The sequence below is a fragment of the Falco peregrinus genome, chromosome 12 (assembly GCF_023634155.1).
Source record: "Falco peregrinus isolate bFalPer1 chromosome 12, bFalPer1.pri, whole genome shotgun sequence".
NCBI lineage: Eukaryota > Metazoa > Chordata > Aves > Falconiformes > Falconidae > Falco > Falco peregrinus.
The window spans coordinates 15,047,429-15,064,464 of NC_073732.1; the positions used below are offsets into that span (position 1 = coordinate 15,047,429).

Below are 17,036 nucleotides of genomic sequence, written 5' to 3' on the forward strand. Positions count from 1 at the left end.
TCAGTGCATGTTCTAGAAAGATTCAGTGTCAAGCCAAGCTCTGCACATACACCTTTCCTACTGAAAGGAATATGCAATTTTAGTAGTCAGCTAGTAAAATAAAGCTGAGCAGAACTATTCTCTACATTCACTTACGCATGAACCTTTTGATAACTGTAACTCTGTAAGTCAGAGATGGGATATCTGTAATTGCATTTTCTTAGGGGAACAGTGTAACACCATAAACAAGGAGTTGACATTGCTCGTAACAGGCCACAGGCCTCATATTAAGCTAACAACCAGGCCTCTAGGCTTGTCTTGGCCTGTCTGGAGCTTTGTTTTAGTTTGTACAACTCTAACAGCAATTATCTAAAGACCGTGTGACTTACCAAATTTGTATAGCTTTTACTTAGCTTTGGACAATTGTGTGATGTAACACCTATTTTTACAAATATTTACCTATAACATACACACAGCTTATACCTAAGTAATATTTAAATATGTAAGTGTTATATATATTCCATACACATTATAAATAATATGTGTAAAAGCAATTGTCCAAAGCTAAGTAAAAACTATACATAAGTACATGCACACACGCTTATTTGTATATACAAATAAGAGACTATGTGCATATGTATTTCTGTAGCTAATAGATATCAATAATAAACAGTTATTCTATAGGGAATTAATCACCTATGACCTCAAAATAAAAAGCTGCATAGAGGAGCACAAGCACTGAATGGCAGCAGAGGCCTAGAAAATAAAGGCACAGAGTGATATCAGAGTTCTCAAGCCTATAAACAATTCACCAACTGCTAATTACTGGTCAAAGGAAGCCAACTTTCAGAACTGGGCAAAAACAGTTTGGGGAATTAACAGTACTAAGAACAAGCATCCAGCACCTGTAAAACACACCGAATATACAAGAAATTCAAATGTAACACAGAACTGCAAATAAAGAAAGAACGAAGTACAGAATATGTTAGCAAACAAAAATAACCTCAGGAAAACACAGTTTTCTTCCTCAGTGAGGAGGAAGAAACCATCAACACCGTACAACTCCACAGGAACAATTCCCTGTACCACTCAATCCCCCATTCCCTGCTCCTCCCTGCCCATATTTTAATATGTTTTGACTTTCTAACAAGTATTAAGCAACTCGCTGTAATTTTTTTTACATGTTGTTGTTCTTTGGTTTTGATATTGGAGCTTTAATGTTGTGGTATAGAAGGTTAATCACTAAAATTTCATTGGCTTTTACTACTTATCAACCTGAAAGGAGGTTGTAGTGAGGTGGGTGTTGGTCTCTTCTTTCAAGTAAGTAGCAACAGGACAAGAGGAACCATCTTCAAGTTGCGCCAAGGGAGGTGTAGATTGGCTATTAGGAAAAATTTCTTCACCAAAAGGGTTATTAAGCATTGGAAAAGGCTGCCCAGCGAAGTGGCTGAGTCACCATCCCTGGAGATATTTAAAAGTCATATAGATGTGGTGCTTAGGAACATGGTCAGTGGTGGACTTGGCAGTGCTAGGTTAACAGCTGGACTCAATCTTAAAAGTGCTTTCCAACCTAAATGATTCTATGCTCCCATGACTTTTTTTTTCTTTTAATTAAAAGAAGTCCTTTGATGATCACAGTAACATACTCTTCTTTGGCTTTGCATTTTTCACACTTTAAGCATCTTGACCATTTGTGGGTTATAGGTAGTTTTTCTAAAATAAATGCCAGGAAATTCCAGACAAGCTTAACAATTCATGGACTAAAACACACACATTTACTACAACAGACCACACTGGACACTGTGCATGTGAAAGAGCGAACTGTTGCCCTTACACCGTACACTATAGAAAGTTGTAAACTGCTACCACAATACACATGAAATTAACAACCACATGTGTATATGCTGTATTGATTGTATCCTCATTTGAAGAGTTTCAGTTTTAATGTATTTAACAGCTTTGTGCATGAGCAGGAGTTAATTTAGGAACGCCATGTTTGGTTTGTTTGCTCATTTTTTATAAACTCTGAATTCCTATTTTGCGCTCTAGGATGCAAAGGGGGTCACCTCCCTCAACCTGCTGACAACACGTTGTCTAACACAGCCCAGGACACTATTAATGCCTTTGCCGCAAGGGCACACTGCTTGTTCATGTTCAACTTGGGTGTCCACCAGGACCCTCAGGTCCTTTCCTGCACACCTGCTTTCCAGCTGGGTGGCACACAGCATCTCTCAGTACGTGGGGTTGTTCCTCCCCAGGTGCTGGACTCTGCAGTTCTCGTTGAACTCTATAAAGTTCCTGTCAGGCCATTTCTCCAGACTGTCAAGGTCCCTCTGCATGACAGCATAACCAGGATTTACGTGCTCCAGCTGTACAGCTAATTCTGCACTGACATTGATCAGGTATTCCCTTCTAACAGATGTTCAACGGCAGAATAAAACAATTTCATCCAATGTCAGAGTCAGCAAACCACTAGATATATTTGCATCAACATACAGGTGTAACTGCACAGAGATTTCAATACCAGCTTTGTTCAGGAGAACCTTTCAGTGCAACCCCATGCTCTCTCAGGCTTACAAGCAACCAAGGAGCTTATGAATTCTTTCAGAAAATGACTTATTTCAGCTTGGTATTTCACTTGAAGATCCATCTGGTCTGCCTCTTCTCAGGCGTTTGCTCATCCAAATACAGCACATGCAAATGCCTGTTTTTTCAAATATGGGTAACTTCATAAACAAACAGGTCTGTTAGGAATTTGACTACTTGTACATTGTCCAGGAATATGTGTAATGCCATTAAAACTTAACTTCTCTAATTCAGGGGAGGGGGGGGAGCAGAATCTGCCCTTCTTCGGGCTTCCTGCCAAAGCACCTGAAGCACTGAAAATTTAAGTCTTAAAACTACTAGGAAGGAAAACTAAGGTCAACATGTTATTTCAGTGCAGGGCAGTTTCAGATATATATGGCATACGCCAAATTCTTAGCAGCCCTGCATAATGAATGTATAGACAGAACATGAGTAGATCACTAGCACTGTCAGAACTAGCAAAAGAGTCTGCCAATGCTACAGACTTGCACTCTTCGGGTGTAAAGCAAATCCTACTAATTCTAAGTTTCAATCCTGCAAGCTTGCTTCACCTGCTATATCAAGCTAAGAATATCCATTTAACACAAGTAAACCAAGACTTGAAAAGTGTAAGGTTAGTGATCAACAAGAAAATACAAACACAAAGAAAAGCTTCATAGTAATTTACCAAGCCCATGACAAGAGTCAACTAAGCATTTGCTTTGTGTGTTTATTGGTTGTTTCATGTCACAGCATGTGCATCCAGTCAAAAATAAATGTTTGCAGTCATACTATGAAAAGTGAAACGCAGCTTCATTCAGAACCCATGTAAGCCCCTTTCAGTGTTGGTTGGTTTAGGTTTTTAAAGGGGGGGGGGAGGGGGGGGCACACAATCAAAATTTCTTAAAAATGAAAGGTACAAGCTGCAGTGCAACTTTCTCACCACACATCTTCTCTTCTACAAGGTCCTTTTCTATAAGCTGCAGCATCCAACAGCTCATCCTCAGCCCTTCCACTTATTTCAGTAACTGTGTCCTACCCTTTAAACCTCCCTTCTGCACACACTTCTTTGCTTAACTCAAGTTCCAAAAATGCTAGTTTCCACTTCTAACACAAATGTTCCTTGATTTGTGCTCAGCTGAAACTGCCCTCATCTAACCTTGGATCTCGCTGTTTGCTTTTCTTCCAATAGCTGCTTTTTACAGTCAGACATGTTTAACTCCTTGTCAGCGTGTCCACTTATGCTTTCCAAAGTGTTCATTCATGTTTTCCCCTTTGCTTACTAATCACTCCTTGACAATATCTTTATTTTGCCTCTTCCCAATTCTCTTTCAGAAACCCACAGAGTCATCTTCTCCTCTATGTTCAGAGCTAAGGTAGGAAAAACTTTACAAAAAATTAAAGTTGTCATCACACAGCCAAAAACTGACATAACAATCTTCTGCTGTCCAAACTCTTGGATTTAATACCACCTCATGCACTCTTAAGTCATCAACCTAAGCCTTAAAAAAAAAAAAAAACAAACAAAACCCACCACCACCACACACAAAACAAACCCAAACTAAAAACTCCCAGCTATCCACCCCCTCCAAATATCTCAACCCCAGTTCCAAATCAACAGCCAGTATAACAACGTACTACTATTTTTTTTTTTCTTAAAAGGATGTATTTACTACTGTCTTTAGTGGTAACAAAAAGCTGCTGGGGGCAAAGGAAGTGTTACTGTTAAGTCTTATTTGTAGGATGTCCCCTAAACAGTGTTAGTACAGGACTGATGAGGTTTGTCTTCAGACAAATGCATTAAAACCAAAACAACAAAAAAATCCACACCCAAACATCCAATAACTATTTTTGGGATGAGTTCACTTAGCACTCAAAGTTGAGCTTTCATACAGGTGCATAGCTCTTAGAGGAGACAGTACAAGCACTGGTTTCTTTTACCAAAGGTAAACTCATATTCTCCAGGGTAATTATCTGCACGAGTGGCAACACAAGGATGGGTGGCACAACATACCAGCATCTCCACCAGCGATAACACTTTCACATTTCCTGCAGCCAAATTTTAATGCAAGTTTCTCAAAACAGGACTTAAAATTTGCAAGGCTTCTACAATGTGTCCACAAGTTTTCCTTACTGCATCTCTGTCTTAGACCGACCTTTTAATTTCAAGCCCAAGTCAGTCATCTTTTTTGAGGACATGGCTGGGAAGACACTCGCACATCAAAAGATTCCTACAAAGGCTTTACCAAAGAGCTCTAAAGCCTCCCCTAATTTGGAGAGGGAACATGAAGCTAAGGAGGTTATTCTAGTGCGAGCCCTACACCTTCTGTGGTCTCTTACACTACTGCAGATTTGGCCTAGTTATAATTCAGGAAGCCATCTGTGCAAGGAGACTTCTAATCAGCTGCTAGAGTTCCATTTCTTTGAAGATTTGTTCCACCTGCACCAAAACAAGCACCATTCTTCAAAATGCAGGCAACCAGATGCACAGCAGGCACATGGCATTCCAGCTGCAGAGCTGGACAAAGCATTCCACCCTTGCTGCTGGGATCACCATTGAAGATTAAGACCAAATATCCTCTCTTGTGCTTTCCCCCTTCCTCCACACTACCCAAGCACTAAAACAAAGGTTGAGGGAGATTAGGAGCAAAGTCAGGTGCACAGCAGCATAAGAGAATATAGGCATCAGAACTAAGGAACACAAGTGTAAGAACACAGGAAATAAAGTGAAGCAAGGACAGGACAAAAGACAAACTTTTCCAGAACCTGAAAACTACACCAATTATTCCAAACTTCAACATTCTTGTCAGCTCCTGGATGAATTCACTGACAAAGTTTTCTTGCCAATAGCCCCTTTTAATGATAACCCTTTGAAGAGAATACTGTAACTGATAAATTCTGTAGTGCAGCTACTCAACACTGCATACAGTCAGTATATAGACCACAAGGATAATCTTTTGCCACAATACTATCTATCTGCATACCAGTAGCTACTCAACTTACATGAGTCTTACTTGCTATTTTAGGCTACCAAAAGCAGCACCTAATCCCAAAAATTCAATACATTGCACTGTCAGGCAGACATGCAATGCAGCATAGAAAACAGTTCAAAAAGCAAGCACACAACCCCAAAACTTTCTACACTACCAAACTCCACTACATACATACAAAACCGCAAGTCATTCTTTAAAAAGGAGAGGCAATAAGACCATTTCACTCATTATTATGTTCCTTGAAAAGGAAGATGTGAAGTTCTTCCAAAAGCTGGGACATTCTGAAGCAACCACAGACTACACAGCAGAAGCATACTAACAATGACTGGGTTCACACTGCAACCACCTGGACACCAACTAAAATGTTTTACCTTCCCCCCACCCTGGAAAAACAAAAGTACATGAAAATAATCAAGTACTTAAACACCTTTGTAAACACAACCCTAGGTCAAATCTCTCTGAAACTGACTAACCTTTGCATGTTTCAGAAGACCATATAGTAAACATAAACATAGTGAAAAACAAACACACACCTGAAAGTTGCAAGAATTATATTCACAGATGTTTCAGTCTCAAATATGTGCAAAGAGGTTGTATTACAGAATTTCCAATCCGGGGGGGCGAGGGGGGTGGTGTGGAAAAGTCGCCAAAATGTAGCAACAGTAAGGCTTCAATGTGAAAATACCCTGTCAAGCATCTGCAACAATTTCAGCGGTATCCAATACAACAGAAGAACCAATTCTCTCTAAACTCTCCTCTAATAACAAAAAAATAACCAAACCCCAAAATAATATTCACTGTCTAACCAGATCCTCAACTTACTGTCAAGAATTTCTGGATTCTTAAAGTAAACATTATTCTATGAGTCTGAAAGAACTTGTAGTGGGGCTTCAGTAACATTTGGAAAATGGGAAGCAGTTCACAAAGTAGCCTTCCTTAAGTTAACTGAAGAGCAGTCCTGACAAACATCCGCAACTAAAAATTCTCTAGGCTTGAGCTGATTTGAAAAGTTAACTGTCACATGCCATCTGCACTATTAACTAACTAAACCACTGAAATAAAAGCTGATATTGATGCTTCCCCAAAAGCAAGTACTTTTAGTTTTAGTTATGAAGAGCAGCTTCTGCTTTAACTGCTTGATTTTAATTTATCAGGCAAGCACAGAAAATATGTCAATGCTAGCTAATTGAGAGGGAGCTAAGAGAGCAAGAATGTCTACAGAGATGCCACACACAGCTCAGAGAACTGGAGCCACATGCCATCTAGCAGCAATGTGGTCAGTCCACTCTGAAAGGTAACAACTTGTAGGAATGCTGACCCAATCCAGTCTACTGCAGTCTAAAATCTAGGGTTGTTTTCCCAGTTCAGTTCAGAAAGCCAGTGTGGACAGAGCTGAGAAAGCTGCAGCATATGTTTTATGTTCCCAGAAGTTATAGCCCTGGTCAGACTGCTGATATACACCTGAACAGAGTTTACCTTAATGCAACCATGGATTTTATCAAAATTTCAGAGACAGGACTTCTTTTTCTGGTGTGTAACAGCATTTTTAATATATTCTGTCCAATTCATAAAGCTCACGAATCCAAACTACAGTTAAAAAACCCTTAATGATTACCAGGATGGAGCCTGTTATCTGGTTCAGTAAGGATTACTGAAACAACAACATTATTTTTCTTCAAAATTTCCTACACTGAATATTTAGTGTATAAGGACTAGCCAGTGCACAACCAAACTCTCAAGGTGGATCTTCATGCAAAAGGACTCCAAGTGAAAGAAATGAGACTGCTTACACACATGAATTCAACACTTTCAACCTTCCCTAACCAAATTTGTCATTTTATACCAAAAAGCTTTTATATACACAGTTATAAAATAATATATATTTAAAATAAAAGAAAACCACTTGAGACTGACAAGGCAAGAAAGAAGACAAGAAAGGCAGTACAGCCAATTCCATTGCCAGAGTAAGTAGGGAGTCTTTTAGAATTCCCTTTTTCTGACACCTGCACAAAAGGAGTTAGTTATTGTCAGGAAAAGGAATATTTTTTGAAGTAGTAAGCTACAACTAGTAATATTTTTAATTTCAGAAGACTATTTTAATATGGTCGACTACAGCATGCAACACATTAAAAGCAGACTTTAATTAAAACAAACAGATTCTGTATATAAACATGTCTGTTTCACATGTTTTTCCCCTCCATTGTTAGACTTCTGCTTGCGAGTGTTACTCCTCTGACATTTTCAGTAAGATAAATACATCATCTATCTGCACCTTTATCTAACCTGTACCTTCACGGTGGTAAAAGTGTGCTTAAATTACAAGTAGGACTTATCTGCAGAATTATTACTATGCTATTTGAAAATAAGTATCATATTCTTTACCACAGTGAAATTAAGCCTATTTTATGCTTCCATATGTGGATATGTTACGTTGGTCTCTTAATAAACTGACTCACTAATTATCAGAATATCAATAACAAGCCATTTTACCTACAGCCAAGACATCATAAGCCAGAAAAGATACCACACAATTCTGAGACTCTACAATAGGAAATTTACTTAAAACTGACACTATTCTCAAGCTGTTTTTAATTACAGGCTCTTGGTATTCATTTAATTCAAGTACCAGACATCATTACACTTGGCTGGTTGAAGGAACTGCAATGGGAAAATACCACATTACAGAAGACGTAGAAAATAAAAAATGGGATTTTTCCACAGACTCTTTTAAGGAGGTCACATTTGGTTACCAATTCTGTTACTAATGTGTTGTTCTTAGAGTTATTTCACTTAAAATGTAACACTGACTGTTGCAATGTCAATTTCCTAACACTGGTTGTTCACACTGACTAGTTACTGCTCTAATTGAAATAATTTAAAGCAATAATTATATAAGAACCAGGTCATGTTTGTAGATTACTGGACTAAAATTTTATTGATAGAAGTAAGAGGAGAGGACAACATAAAATAGGCTCAAATGAGAAAATACCATTTATTCTTCAGCATCCAAATGGAAATTCAGGAAAAAAAAATTACTTTTAATTCCTTCATGTGTATCTAAATACATGAAGTACTGATAAATTCTGTAGTTTTGGGGAACAATTAATTGTCCCCATTATAAACCCAAAGAAATATTTCTGTGCGTAATGTCTATTTATTGCTTGAAAGAACAGAATTTGATTGCCAAGTTAAAAATTATACTAAAACAAGATACATGAAGTTGACAGCAGATTCTGACTGCAGCCTTCACAAAAATTCTCACCTACCATGGACAGGCAGGTCTTGGATATAGTGCAGTAACTTGGCAGAAAAAGAAAATAAATGAATTTTTTTCTTTTTTAGTATTTTTTTTTATAATAAAAACAGAAACTAAAAGCAGCACGCTTTCTGGAAGAAGTGTCTATAGGAGAAATAACTTGGTAGCTGAGCTTGAAACTTTCTGTCAGAACAGCATTGGCTATTTAAGTTGGCAACAGATCACAACTTCTCTAAAAGACACACTTAGTCAGCCATCAAGCAATGTGAAACGCAGTATTCCAGGTAAGCCTAACCTGAAGCACAACTGAATGCTTCATCCAGCCTGCTCCCAGGTCCTCATGGAAAGAGGACAGGCAGGAGCAGCCTCCAGGTCATCCCAGTAACTTCAGCCATCCTCCAGATCACACCTACTCCAGTGAGTCCCCCTACTCTTTACCCCCACCATACAGTAATCACACCATAAAAAGATGTTTCCAGGAAAACAATAGCCAGGAGCAGCCTGCCAGGAACAAGAACAGCCCCCCCAAGCAGAAAGAAACAGGTTAACGACTTAAGTTGCTAGCATAAATTGCTTGGAAAGTACTAGCCTTCTCTGTTTCCACCTTTCACACACTTTGGGAACATACGCATACACTCTGTAATAATCATACAGCGAACCGGTAAATGCAAAGTTAATGCAGCCCAAGAAGCAAGGCACCTATTGTGCACGCATTGGTGAACTGAACTCAACAAAAACTAGGGTCATATGGCTGCAATGGACAGCTTCTTGCAAGACCAAAAAACAGGCCACGGTGCCCAACCAGACAACAATGCGTTCCTGCTTTCTGCTCTTACAGAATGAAGCCAGCAGACATGAGGTTGCCTGCTGTTTCAAGTTTACTACTACTAGGTGTAGTTATTAAAGCAATGAAGATCCATATGTGGATAAGAGAAGAAACTGTCTTGCATGTTAGAATATCAAAGGCTATCTTACTCAATGAAGGGGAGAAAACAAGAGTACTTCAAGACAGTTTTAAAAAGAAACCACACATATACACGCATCCAGAACCAGAAAAATAGTCAACATCAAATTTTTCCAGATGAAAATGAAGTGCAACTGCAGTGCTTCTAATGTAAAACTTCCATATTCTGATCCACAAATGAATGAATCCCATTCGCACGTCCCAAAAAGATCATGGCTGGCTTTTCACTATGGAATTGACTACCATCAAGTGAGTATTGAAGAGAAATGCACAGTTCCTGTAAGAAAAATATTTCTGTAACTGACCTATTCTCATCGCTAACTTTCATGAACTCGCATGATAAAGAAACCACCACCACAATATTACTATCTTCTGAAAACCTACATAAGAAGATGAAAAAAATGCTCCACATGGAGCGATGCATGTTTATGCTTTGCCTGTCCCTGTGTTTCCACCACAACACAGATTCAAAGAAACTGTGGTACTATAAAGTAAGAGGTACACTAACCATACAGTAAGATCACAAATTTAGCTACAGTGCTTTTTATTAATACAGTTCAGGCATAGGTTACCTTGCTATCAAGACAAGGATGCAGAACTTCACAAGTTTTACTCTTGAAGGTAAACTAACAAAACTCTTTCATTCATTAGCTGTCATATAGTGACAATCAAAGAGAAGCCACATCTCACTACCTCCCTGCAGACATTTCCAAATAAAGTCAGCATTCTGCAAGTTGTATTTATGCTGGGGTTTTTTTTCCCAAACAGAAGCGCAGGAAATTCAAAATCATATATGAGTAGTTCAACAATACTTATGGGAACATTTTAAGTGAAGCATTACAAATACTCTAAGCTAAGAATCAGTAGTGCTTTCACTACACTTTAATATGCAACAACGGAGAAATCACTGTAGTATTCCCTGAAGCATTAAAGGCTTCTTCTCATTAACTTTGCACTTCAGATATACGCTTTATGATGTTTTTAGCAATTCTTCAGCAGGAACATTCACCTGAATCCTACCTTACACTAACACCATTTCAATTCATTCATTAACCTGTTACAACTCACGAAAAGAAATAAAACCCTGCTCCTTAGAAACTGTTCAGGTGAATAAAAATATGTGGAAAACCAGTCTAAAGTAATCTACAATAACATGCCACAAAAGGAAAAATTGTACGGCAGTTTTAAGCGGTTTGGGCCAGTCAGAAGCGTCAAGTAAAGTAAGCATATGATACAAATGAACTGCTGATCTGTAACAGCACGTGTGTTACTATGCAAAACAGAAACACAATGGCAAAAAGCACATGGCTTCTAACGCAAGGACAAAATACCTCTTCTTAACACTGCAAGTGACAGCATAAGCAAGAACTGACAGGCTTGAGCGCAAACTGAAAGAAGCCAGCCTTTACCTATCAAAGCCTGGAAAAGGTTACTTTGGAAGATGCTGATGACCCGCTCTATGGAGTTTCGCAGCTGCCGGTCCTCCGCCTGGCTCAGCTTGGAGCGGTATTCCTCCAGGAGGCGCAGGGCTCGCTGGGTATCTGCAAGCGGAGACCAGAGACACCGATGACCCCGGCGCAGCAGGTAGGAGCAGGGGGGATGCACACGCCGGGGACGCCACAAGCCCCCGCGGTCAGGACCGCCCCAGCCCAGCCCGGCAGCTCCTTCGTTCGCAGCCGGGGGAGCGCGGGCGGGACCGTGCCCCTCGCACCGCCCGGCAGCCGCCCCTCCGCGCCCGTCCCGCCGCCGCGGCGGCCGTCAGGCAACGGCAGCCGGCAGCCGCCGGGCCCCGGGCGTGCGGCGCTCACCTTGCTTCCTGACGGGCATGGCGCTCCGCAGCCGCGCCGCTCCCCCGGCGGCGGGGACTCCGCCTCACAAACTTTGAGCCCGACTCAGGGCGGCGCGGCGGGGGCGGCGGGGCGGATCACGGTGCCACCCGGGCGCGGGGCGGGGGAGGGGGGGGGGCGGCAGCGGCGGCGGCCGCCCCGCCTGACCGACCCACCGACCGACCCGCCCGCGCACCCGCCGGCCAGCCGGCGAGCAAAGCGGCTCCGCTCGGGGCTCCGCCGCTGGCAACGGCCGCGTCGCCTCCGCGAGAGACGGGCCGGGCCGGGCGGTGCGGCGGGACGGGGCCGGGGCCGGGGCCGGGGCGGGCAGAGCTGAGGCGCTCGCGCCGCCCGCCGCCTCCCGCTCGCACTGCTCGGGAATTCCAAACTTTCTAGCCAAAATGGCGGCCTGGAGGCTGTGGGGAGCGCGCCCCCCCCCCACGTGACCGGGCCCGGCGGCCGTCCAATCAGGGCTCGGCTCGGGGCCGGTACCTAGTCGGCGGGGCCGGGGGGGAGGAGGCAAGGTGAGCGCTCGCCGCCCGCCTTAAAGGGGCCGGCGCGCGGCGACCTGGCCCCGCCCAGGCCCGCGCGGCTCGGCCCGGCCCGGCCCTCAGGACGCCCGCGAGCTGCCGCCGCCGCGGGACGGCCCCGGGAGCGGAGCGAGCCCTGCAGAGGGCCGAGGCCGGGGGGTCCCGCCCCGCCCAGCCCCTCGGCGGCCGCCGGCGCAGCGCGCGCCCCCTCCCGCCGACCGAGACGGGAACCGGGCTGGGACGGTCCCAGTGGCGACACCCGCCCTCGAGCGTCCCCCGGCGTGAGGCGCCCCCCGGCGCGGCGGGGCCGCTCTCCCGGGCGCACGGCTGGCGGGGGCGGGCGGGACAGCTACAGGTGTACCGCGGGGCTGCCGGGCCGTGGCGGTGATCTCGCCTCAGGTGCCGCTTACCCGGTATTCGCGCCGCTGGCGGGAGCCAGTGGGCAACACCGGACTGAGTGACCGCGTTAGCCCCGGCACAGCGAGCCCCGGCCGGATCGGCTCCCGCTGCGCTGCCGGCTGCAGCCGGGGCTGCCCCTGGCTCCGGGAAGCCGGCAGCCCCAGTACGTGAGGCACGGTCACGGGGCGGGCGGGGGATACCTGGCAGCCCGCCCCGGCCGGCGCGGCAGCACCGCGCCCCGGCATCCACCTGTGGCTGGGGTTTGCTTCCCTCCAGTCATCCTGGCAAAGGACGTGTGAGAAGGAGAGGAAGGGCTTACTTGAAGGAGGATAAAGAAATAGCTTTGCCGCGGTTAACAGAGGACATAAGGTTAACGTGAGGACATCCCGGGCAAAAGCATGGAAAGCCTTGCTGATCTGGAAGTTCAAGAAACGGGCCATATAGGCTGGCAGCCCGGACGGATTGGAGCCAACAGCTGCTTCGCGTGAGGGAGAGGAGACAAAGCATAGAAACAGATGACTGGGGTAGAAACATGCATGAGGTAAAAGGTCTTTGCAGTATATTCCAGGTGCCCATTAAAGGGAAAACATACAGGAAAACCGGTGAACTTAGAGGCAACTCAAACGCTTGTACTGAGGGGGAATAACACTTATTTCTCAATCAGATGGACAATCAACCAGAACCTCAGATCTGAAACACTTCAAACCCTGTACGTATGTGCATATGAGAGGCAGAGAGACACTAGGAAGTTCAAAGCAAATCCTGCTGGTGTGATTTTTCTTCAATCCAAGTTTGCATCTCCATTTACACTTGTTTGTTTTAGAAACAGCTGAAAATGTACAAGAGCTTGCCCCAGGTACCATAAAAAATTCTCCTGGGCAACTCCTGCAAATCCTCAGTCTAAAAATCAGGACTAGATTTGGCTGTGGCAAAAGTCCTAATCTTAAAGAAAGCTTAGACTGCATCAAATCTAACCCAGACCTAGAAAAGGCCTCTCCCCTCTCTCTCTGTTCCCCCCTCCCCAATACTCCCATGTTTTGTACTTCAGTTTGCACCAAGAGTTTCCCTTCCTCCCACAGCTACGTACTGTGAAACAGTTCACATCTCATTGAAGAAAACAGAATATACATTTAGTGCTGATGCACATTTCCCATTTTCCTCTTTTCTAGTTGTATTTTCATACTTTCAGAGTTTTGGCACTAACTGGTACCAGTTCATGTATTTTGAAATGAAAGCATGCTAAGAAGGAACGTTGGCAGAAGCCGCCGTCATCTGGCCTCATCAGTTTTCACTGTTTACAACAGCAATAAATGTACTCTAAAGGGGCCATAGTTCTCTTGATGTCAGAGGAATATATATACAGAAGGAGAGGAAGAAACAGCCTAAATTTAGCTAGCAGAAAGGAGACATCTGCAGCAGTTAGGTTGGTTTTGCTGACTGACAAAAATGTATTATTACAAAGCAAGAAAAGGAAATTTGCAATTAAAGGAACCACCATAAAGAAACTACTTCTTCATAAACAAGATTTGATGTTTCCGAGGCTTTTTTATTTTAAATAAGAGATAATCCCATTACATACGGTCATTGTACTGGGGACAGAGAAATAAACCCATATATAATACCCTGAGACAGCATTTCTGACTTGTTACTAATGCTCCAGGAAAAAAAAAGAAAACATCAAAGAGGGGGTCAGGATGACGGATCAGCAAGCCAGGAAGCAATTAGGTGAGCCTTATTGTACCTCAGAGAGCTATGTTGGTTCCTGGCACTTCTGTTTCAGTTCTGGGAGTATATTTGTTGATTGAAAGTGGTTGAATCTGAAAGCACCATATTAAACTTCAGTATATGAAGTTGTTTTGAAATTCCAGTGCATATAGAAAATAACCCGTGAATGGAAAATGGCATTTTTACTAGCACATTGCAGTAAGAGTCAGTGTTGCAAAACTGTCCTGTATTACACATGGTGTTTTTCAGGCTCCAGTTTTCAGGAAATTGTGTAGTTCCCTTGGAGGAGGGGAAAACTGGGTATGAACCAGAGCATCGTTTATGCCACAGCTAAAGCAATATAATTTAAATCAAACCATTATAGGCAGCATACAGAAAGGCTTGTACTTAAATTGTGACTGGTGTGGTCAGCATACAAGTCAGCATTATGCTGCGCTCAACACATCCTGGCTGTGCTCCAGAATGACCCTTGGCGTAGGAACTCCTACACAATTACACGAAGCAGCAGCCTGTCTCTGTTGTAGCCTTCTTGGCCCCCGAAGCAGCTGAGGATCTGACAGATGACCTCCTCTCCCCTCCCCACCCTCAGATCTCACTGTTAAAAACCCTACTTTTGCAACTGCTTGCCAGCAGCCTGCGTGGGATGCTCTGCGTGGGACCATACCTCTGGCAGGGGCAGGCAGCTTGCTACAATACATGTATTGCTCTGCCTGTTGAAGAACACGGGGCTCAGGGGGTATGTGCAATGTGGGAGCAGGCAGCTTTTGGTGGCAAGGAGGCCAGCACAACACAAGCGTGTTGCCCAGATGTGGAGGAACTTCCATAGCAGCCACCTGATCCTAGATCTTGCCATTTGTGCGTATGGAGAAGAGCAGGCCCTGTGTGAGAAGTTAATAAACCTAGTTTTCAAACCCATAGCAAAACAGACAATGCTTTCCCATTTTCAGAAACTATGCCAGAGCTGGCTGGCACCTGCCTGCACTGAAAATGATTACAGTAGTGACCCCTGCCAGGGGTTTGTATCCGATCGTATAACAGCTCCTGCCTCCTCAAGCCAGGCCAGGTGCCAGATGCCACTTTAAAAACAGCTCTTTCTACTCTAGAAACATCACCTGCACAGCTGGCACCTCACTGCATGGGGAACAGGAATGCTATCAGGCTTCTTATGTCTTGCAGCAGTCACACTTTGGCCACAGGCAGGGCAGCATGACATGGAGGGGTCTGACTTCATGCCAGCTACCTGGTAGACAGACCCCTTAAGACCCACTGGAACAAGTTGACAACCACATGGACTCCTCAAAGTATCAATAAAAGTAGAGGTGTTGCAGGTAGCACCCCACACAGTAACTGGAGAGTTACGATGAACTCAGAACAGGAACCTTCAATAAACATTCACTAGATCCACACATGACACAGCAACAACCATGTGAAAGCCAAGACAAAAAGGACAGCAGATATCACCACATTGCAAGAGTTTACAGTCTTTAGTATGGCCAAGAAAACACAATTATAACGAGCTCAGATAAACTCCATTACAGCAGAAGGTGGGTTAGACAAACTCATAAATACTGGTAAATGTATTCATATTCTTTTCAAGTTGGACACTGGTGTGTAAGGTGGCATATTGCTAGAATCAATATTAACTTCAGCAGAAGGAATTACTGCCTGTTGAAGAACAAGTAAAACTCCAGAGCTTTTTATATCGGGGTTACCAATAAACAAGAAAACTGATTCTATCTGATGTTTGTCATCTGTTTTAATGCCCAGAGTCACTGTATAATATAGCAGTCACCACAGAGTATACAGAGCAGGTGATTTCCCTTTTTCATAGACAACTGGGGTTTGTTACTTGTACGAGGTCCTCTGACAGCTGCAGAAAAACCTTCACTTCCCCTGCAAACTCAGTGCAATGCTTCACAGCTAACTGGGGAAGCAATGAAACTAATGAAGCCTAATTTCCCCTGGATAATAAGGAATGAAGCCTGAGTGAAGTTAGCTTGTTCATTATGCCTCCACTCATCTGGATTCTCTGATGTCTGATAACTGGCTCACATGCCACAGCCTTACCTTTCAGGAGCGTGCCTTTTCTCTATCATCTGTAATTTTGTGGGTTATAAGAGATGCAAACCATTTATAAAAGCATTCTGCTTGAATGAAAACATGGCATGGTAGCGTATGTCTTTTTTCTGGAAAAGCTACTACATATAGTTAATTTTCAGGAGACTACTGAAGAGTAGAGCTACTCTTTTCGTTATATTGTGCAGTTTCTGTGTCACGCAACCCAATGAGTCACGTGCCTGTCATATATACTGTTAACAAAGTACCAGATCACTCTTTTTCTATCATCTTCATTCTTGTGGGTGAAATAAGTTGTTGCCTATCACACACAGAAGGAGCCAATCTTATTCCAGTCTTTAAAATCAAAGTTTTATTAAAAGTCACAGTTTAGCTTTTTTAATTAAGCCTCCTCAACAGAATTCTTACGGGATCATCTTACACACCTCTCTTTGATTTTAATCTTTCTTATACAGAGAAGACAGTTTTCCCAGTAATACAAGCTTCATATTTTTAATTTGTGAATTCTGTATACAGTGTTTGTCCTCATAACTGAAACTTGTCTTATGTTAAGGACATCTTTATTCTTAGGGTTAGGGAGTTCAGCTGACTAGTATGACTAGTAGACGGACGTGTTCCTGTTTACGGGGAGAGTAAGAGAAAACTGGCCTTTTTTTCTAAACTAAAAAAAAACCTATGTTTTTTTTCCCCTATCATTGTGCAGTTTGTGTGCCCTGAAGTTGT

The 17,036-nt window shown here is 43.3% G+C and overlaps 1 protein-coding gene across 10 annotated transcripts in view; it reads right to left on the reverse strand.

The window, feature by feature from the left end:
- DLG1 (discs large MAGUK scaffold protein 1) overlaps positions 1-12,017 on the reverse strand; it is a 163,372-nt gene extending 151,355 nt beyond the window's left edge. For 4 of the 10 annotated variants that reach the window (XM_055817417.1, XM_055817413.1, XM_055817411.1 and 1 more), the window contains exons 1-2: positions 11,566-12,014; positions 11,167-11,298 (exon numbers count right to left, since the gene is read on the reverse strand). In XM_055817417.1, the coding sequence (XP_055673392.1) occupies positions 11,167-11,298; positions 11,566-11,584 (151 nt within the window). In that variant the 5' untranslated portion in view covers positions 11,585-12,014. Of the gene's footprint in view, positions 1-11,166; positions 11,299-11,565 lie in introns of all 10 variants that reach the window. The other 6 variants (XM_055817412.1, XM_055817410.1, XM_055817407.1 and 3 more) reach the window with 3 other exon arrangements.
- Between the last annotated feature and the right edge of the window lie 5,019 nt (positions 12,018-17,036).